The sequence below is a fragment of the Dermacentor variabilis genome, chromosome 11, assembly GCF_050947875.1.
Source record: "Dermacentor variabilis isolate Ectoservices chromosome 11, ASM5094787v1, whole genome shotgun sequence".
Lineage (NCBI taxonomy): Eukaryota > Metazoa > Arthropoda > Arachnida > Ixodida > Ixodidae > Dermacentor > Dermacentor variabilis.
In genome coordinates this window covers 26,565,001-26,572,394 of record NC_134578.1, presented here as the reverse complement: position 1 = coordinate 26,572,394, position 7,394 = coordinate 26,565,001, and the positions used below count along the sequence as shown (strand labels likewise).

Genomic DNA, 7,394 nt, shown 5'->3' with positions numbered 1-7,394 from the left:
AAAATATCAATGCTTCGTCGAAAGCTCTCGGTGCTCTAGTACATATAACTTCTACTAGATATGGCGAAGTGATACGTTTGCGTGTGGTGGATTACTGTGTATTTAATTCCCGCTGCTGCACTCTAGTGAAGGGTGAGTAGCCACCTAAATTTACACCGCTCTTCTGTCAGCTAAGCCGACACATTGTGGGTAAAAATTTCCTGACGTTCATCTTATTATGAACATTTTGCTATGAAATAACTCAGAGACTTTAGAACCTGAGAACCTGTTGACTGGAGTTTCGAAGTAACATAAAAAATGGGCAGGAACTATCAGAGAACAGTTTAGACTTGCGGATTTATGCTGCTCGGAACACTTATGGGTTACTCCTATCGGTTAATGCTACGAGGCTTGTGAGTGCTGTGACACTGAAGTGATTACAGAACTGGCCTGCTTTAGAAACCACATGAAACCCTACCGAGGACAAATATCGTGAGCTACGTGGAGTCGGGACTGGCTCGCCAAGCCAGCAGCTTTGTAACATGGCTCCAGGATCACCTAGTTCACTCAGTCAGACCCGAAATATAAGAAACTGTATGGGCCAGACAGCTCTCCATTTAAAAAGGAGACAAAGAGCCAGAAAAATACTTCGTTATAACATAGCCCTTCAATACTTCTCTATATGGGGAATGTATATGTCGAATGTACGTAGTCCTCTATGTGTCGATTGTACGCCCACTTTTAGAGTAGACGGGGAACACTTGGAACTTTTTCACTAGAGTTAACACCGATGTTCGAGGGCATGTGCAGTTGCGAGGGGTCCGTTTCATCACAGGTAATTATGACTATTTCAAATCGTTATTCGAAATAATAAATACATTAGGATGGCCCCTTCTCGAAGACATGTGCAAATGTTTATGTTTCCCTTTGTTTTATGAAATATTTCATGGTTTAACAGACTTTCAAAATGCTGGAGCCTGCGTATATATCTGCCTGTACTAATCATACATTAAAGTTGCGCGAGTTTGGTATATTCATTTTCCCCACATACAGTTTAACGATAAAATAAGCCCCCTCTTGAAACTGCCTCCTCTTGTGCTTCATAGTTTTATTTCATGTCAGCCTAGACACAGCTCAAACTTATTGCCTATGTTTCTTTTCTTTTTCCTAGTCATTTTGACATAGCTCTTTTTGACTCTTCTTGCCTTTTATTGTTTTTGAACCACATTTCAGAGTTGTTTCCTGTAGGCAATTCTGAATGACATGTTACCAATCTGCGTTTTGTTATGTATTTGTATTTCTTTGTATTTTAATGTTATCGTCCCCCGTAGACTAATGCCCCACATGGGCGATGTATGTATTGTAAGTAAATACTTTAATACTAAGATGCATTAAATGGTTACAGTTATACACTGAATTTCCCTTGTATTCTTCTCTTTATGCCCTACACTTTCATACGAAGAGATGCGATGACCATATTCTCTACAAGAAAGACTTTGCACCAGGTATGTTTCCAATATATGTATGTATTTCTTTTCCTTGCATTATTAATTATTTAGCTTTATTTTTCATGTGTGATTTCGTTTTTTCGACTTTTACGTCAAACTCTATACAACCTAGCCGCTTTGGAAAACTTCTTTCTTCGATTTTGAAGTGCATCCTGTTGTCCTGAAAATAAAGCAAGCAAACACAATATCAGAGAATCATTGCTTTTATTGAAAGCAACAATCAAGATGCCAGTGTGATAGGTATTATAGCAATGATTGTTTTTTCTTTGGAACATTCCAGCAACGCTCAAGATACATGCCCGGGTCAAAGATGGAACAGCTGTTCAGTGTTCGCAACTCCTCATATGAAGCACCAAAAGCCTCAAATTCTGCCCGACAGCCATCAGTAGCACTCTAACATTAAAGGATCCCGAGGCGTCCTTTGATGCGACGGCATTTCTGTTCAAAGCAATAGTAGAGTGAAATAAGATTTGGACATTTTGGGCACTGTTGCCTGCATTAAACAAACAGAAATCTATTTGTAAGCGAGAAGGATGAGGCGATCCTAGGGACTCTCTATTTTGGTTTGTCCCGGTCATACGAAGAAACAACAGTGAAGCCAGGGAAAGGATGGGCCAAATTATTTGCGCGGTTTAAGTAAAATCTATAACTTTTAAGAACCAGCGAAATGAAAGTGTACTAAACGATGACTCACCGCAGCTGGGAGCAGAACCCAGATTTCCCGCATTGTGCGACTTTACTAATCTGGCTACCAGGGCGGCCATTCTCGCGTTTGCTTTCTTGAGCATTTGTGCCTGTGAGCAACATAAGCTCTGGAAATGTCAGCCAGTGCCACTCTCGGCCAAGGCGCTGGACGTAAACATACTTTTAATCGTGGGCCTCACGTAGTGCCCCAACTTTAGCATTCAAGCAGCCGTGGCAGTCAACCTGCCAACCGCTTTCTTGGATATTCTTGCACTGAACAATTTGATACGAGCGGCTGCCAAAAAGTGCCGCTCCCGAGGTGGTAGATCACAACTTTGTAACCGCTGGCTAGCAAAATGCAGGTAGCGGGTAGAAGTTCCTGGCCGGGCTATGTTTGTGGTGACAAGAGCAATGTCACCATACGGTTTAGTGATGGATCTGTCGCAACGTCTTTGACTGCAGAACTCACTGCTCTGAATGATGCACTTCACCCCATCGACACTTAAACTTTAGGAATGGGATTTTTCTTGCGACTGACGTTTTCATTCGCACTGTGTGCAGTCAGTTATCGAACATCGAGCTCAAGACCTGGTGACGCGAAAAACCCTGAGATTTCATCACCGCGTGAAAAGAAAATGCCACATTTATTTTCAGTGCTTGTGCTGCCTTTTAGGGGTAACTGACCTAGCTTTCTTATGCTAATTGAATTGAATTTAAGTTTATTCCAGAAGAAGAAAAAAAGTTACGTGGAGGACAGGTAAAAGCTGTGAGAAATTCTTGAGGAGCTCTGACCCCTTAGCACATGGGACAGCATAAGAGCGCGCGGCTATGGGAGTACAACGTACTAAGAGGAAACACATACATGAGTTATAGAACGTCGCTCGAAAAGGCGACTCTAAATCAGGCATAAAGAAAAAGGAAGTCACCGTATGACATCATTATACAAACACTGAGCGCAGGTCTTTTGGTGATATACCGGACATGTCAATCTTATTTTCCTTTATTATGTGGTTTCGAAGTGTGGGCGGCTGAAATTTTAACGTTTCTTTCCCGTAATCGGTTCTACATTTCGCGATACACCGCACTTCAGGATGCCGTACATTATAGGCAGGGAAGTTTCTCTCTAGCTTTGCTAGGCTTGTTTCGGCATCATTATTTTCCCGTAAACCAAGCTTTTATAAACGACATAGCTTGTAATCATACACTGATGGAACTTGAACGATGTGGTGCTTCTGAAATAAGTATGCCGTGTGGCATCAATATGGGATTTTACAAGCAAGGCGTAAAACTCTCTTTTGCACGATGGTAAGTTTGCTAATGTTTGCAGCAGTTGTATTTGGCCCTACAAGAAACGCGTAATTTAATAAAGAAGAAAATAGTTATATATTAGTATGTTAACATAGGTTGGAAAATAGTAGCAGTGGCGGCGCGTAATGTTGGTTGTCCTAGGTAGGTTATTAATAAGGTAGTGAGCGTGACCATCCAATGTCATGTTAAGTGAAAAATACACGCCCAGTGATTTGATGCTTTTCACCATTTCAATTTCAGAGTTATTTAACCAAATGGTGGGCAGCTGGATATGTATGTTGCGGGGCTGAAACAAAACAGCCTTCGTTTTATTAACGTTTAGTTTTAGGGAGTTCATTTGAGCCCATGCACTAATTCCAGGCAGTGCGTTATTCACTCGACAACCTAAATCGGCGCATTATTTGCTCGAAAAGAATAAACTCGTGGCATGAGCATAAATTATATTAATGGGCCGTTTCATCAATACGGAGAATCTCATTATTATAAAGTATGAGCAGAAATGATCCCAGGATGCTACACTGCGGGCCGCCTGTTTTTATGGATTTTATTGAGGATTTTTTTCCTTCAGTGACAACAAATTGCGTACGGTATAGCAAATAAGACTTAATTTGTGCGCAATGCGTCTTACGCCATAGCGATCCAGTTTTTGAAGCGGAATATCATGATTAATGATGTGTGTAGAAAATCTACTGAAACGTCACATGCGGAATACCGCTGCATAGTTATTTTACTTTCTAGGGCACATACGGTAAGGCAGCTTCGCCACCCGGAACACAAATTCTCGTCACCCGACTAGGGTGCCCCAAATACAAGGAATATAAAACTGAGCCCTTTGCTGCAATTTCAATTTTCACCAAGATTGCACTGACTTGCTCCACTGTGGTGGTTGTTCGTAGCTTTTATGGCTATGACAATCCTTTGAATTAAAAAAGAACCACCAAGCATGCATAAATTAGACGCTAAATTTAGGATTCTCCCGAACAAGAGTAGATTGTAAGATAACCGCACGAATCTACAACGGAGGATAGCTCCACGTCTCATTTTTAGGTCCAGGCGCAAAATAAAAGAAGTTATCGCATGTCGCACGATAATCACGACAAAATATTTGTAATATGCTATGTCAATGCACAAACACGGGCCTGCCTAAGCCAAACGAGAGCTTTAGGGGCATTTCATGGCAGGTGGAGGCATGAGAGTTTAGTAAACGATGTCAAGCAAACTTGACAAGATCACAGTTTCAAGTACAAGCAACGTCAAAAACTTTTCGCTTTTCAACATTTGAGCGGGACCATAGCTGCACTAAACAAAAAGTGCCATTCGTGCAGTGATACCCGCAGCAAAGTACTCGACAGAAATATTTTGGAGTCCTCAGACAGCCAGATAGTGTGCTGCCAACGAACAAAATAACAATTGCAAAGATAATACTGCAATTATTGGGTCAGCATTGTGCTTATGCCGATTCCTGGTCGCTGTCGTAGGCGGTCGCGTTGACATTTACCATCATTTAGACCGACCATTCAGTCGAATTTCAGTGGTTTCCTAGTCACATTATTGCAACTAGGAAGGATGTAACCGACCACTTCGTGTCCGATGTTTAGTTCTTGAATGCCCATTCAGAATTCATCCGTGCCAAAAGCGTTTTATGTGAGCTGCGTAGCCCACTGTCTGAAGACATGTGGTACAACGAGAAAACCAAAGACATCATTGCTTTGTTGCGTACACCTGCCTTTCCATAGAGGTTTCTGCAAGCATGAAACTTGACCGTCCCTCTAAATTGTTTATAAGTGGGCATGACTTATATGCTTCGATTTTCGCACGACGTGGGAAATACAACCTCCAACTATCCCTGCTGCGATAGACGAGACGCTTTGGTAGAGCACTTTCTCACAAACTGCTCACAACGTGGTCAGCCGCGACACAATTTTAGACAGACATCCACTTGTACAGACACGTTTTTTTTTTCTTGTATAACGAAGGTGCTTGGGCCATACGCGCATGCCCCGCCAATAAAGATGTCTTTTCGTAGCCATACGCGATTTCGCTACAGACAGCGAGCTAGATTCTTATGAACTTTACGTATGTTGAGTGCTTCTGGTGTAAGGAGTACTTCTATAATTACATTCGCGTATTATACATATGAGAGTATTTTTCACTGTGCAGTCGACGTGGCCCTTGCTTTTACTTAACACGGCTAAATAAAGAGGTGATTGTGTGTTTGATGTCGTTAGCAGAATACATTTTTTTCTTGAGCAGTGAAACTTTCTTTCTGAGCTACCCGTATGGATTTCCTTCTTAGTTTTGATCGACATGCAATTGAATGTCAACTATCTTTTTCAAGAATCTACACCCCCCTTTGAGCATTGCCACAGAATTCATTTAACTGTGTCTTACTCCTAATTACTTTTGCATCAGATTCGTAAGAACCGATAGACAACTTCTGAATATTTTTGCCTCTAAGTTGAACAGGTTTATGAAACAAATAGGTATCCCTATAACTTTCAAGAATTAAGAATGGCTGCAGCTACCGTAAAGGACAGAAATGAGTGTCACTTGCTAAATCCAATTTCTCTTGCCTTGAGTGAAATTCAGAAGATGCATTCGGTTTTGATATTTTTGCACTCTGCTAAGCGATTCAAGGACCAAAATATTCATGCCACACTGAGCTCCTAGCGGAGCAAAGTTTTTTTTTCACTTCTGCATACCTACCACGGATCGAACTAAATCTTGTGACTTTCCGGCTGAATCGACAATGGTCGAGTAAGTCGGTCAAGGCTTGCCAATAAATATAATGAGGCACGATTTTTTTGCAAACAGTTTTGGTTACAAGTTCTTCGCGGGATTGCAAGTAGAGTAGAAGTTTTTATCTCACCGTAATGTACAACCATGCCAAAAATGCAATTGGTACTTTGAGGCTGTTCCTGTACTTCCCTATGTTGATGGGACACTTGTTCTTCCAAGGCTTCCCAATTTGCATGTCGGCTTTCTTAGTGCTCCCGCACATCCTGTAGGTGCTGCGATGCCAAAACACATAAGGAAATGTTTCTGTTTGCGCCGTATTAAATTTTAATATTATTCTCGTAATACCGTTTGGTTGGGGTTGTAGACAATTCTTGTTGCACTGCGAAAGCCAACTCAAAAAGCCAGACGAAGAAAGCATTATTGCATTTCAACCTACTTTTTCCGGTGTGAGGTACTAATAGCTATAAAGCTCATTTATACATCCATGGTCATTACAGGTTATACATCTGGAAGCCAGCTCGAAGATGCGCAAGGTCACTCAGCTAGATTCCTTAGTCGTAACTACAACAGCACTGCAAATGTAATGCACACAAAATTGTCCCTTAATGTCCCGTTGCTTATAAATCGCTTGAATATGTAGCCTTGTTTCATTGCATTATGCTGCTGCAAAGACAAATTCATTCCCTCTCTTCTATAGCCCCCCTCACTTGTATCCCCTCGCCATGACCATGCACATAATTTTTATCCCCACTACAAGAATGCAACATTTAAAAATTCATTTCAATCGAAAACCAGCAATAATTGAATCCATCTGCCGCATACTATCGCAAACATTATGAATGGGTGTTATTTCAAACACGTTGTAGAACTGATATCCCTGGGCCTAAATCACTTCAGCCAACAGTGAGTTTAACTACATTTGGATTTGTTTCACATGACAGTACTTCGATCTTCTGGTTTCGTTACATTTGTATTATTTTCTCTTGTTATTTCATCTCTCACATTGCGATCCTCACCAGAAAACATTTTGTGTCGTATTTATGTGCAATTATTTAGTGCGGCCACCGTGACCAACCCACTCTGTAACACGGAAAGATCACGAGATTAAAAGAAACGAACACCAAATTAATAAATAAGCCAACGCGCAAGGTGAAACAGCCATATAAGAAGTAAATC

General features: G+C 41.2%; 1 protein-coding gene across 2 annotated transcripts in view; it reads right to left on the bottom strand.

Moving 5' to 3' along the window:
• Positions 1–1,485: 1,485 nt before the first annotated feature.
• Positions 1,486–7,394, bottom strand: part of LOC142564656 (uncharacterized) — an 11,926-nt gene continuing 6,017 nt past the window's right edge. For both annotated transcript variants that reach the window (XM_075675747.1, XM_075675746.1), the window contains exons 4-5: positions 6,349–6,490; positions 1,486–1,647 (exon numbers count right to left, since the gene is read on the bottom strand). In XM_075675747.1, the coding sequence (XP_075531862.1) occupies positions 1,531–1,647; positions 6,349–6,490 (259 nt within the window). In that variant the 3' untranslated portion in view covers positions 1,486–1,530. The remainder of the gene's footprint in view (positions 1,648–6,348; positions 6,491–7,394) is intronic.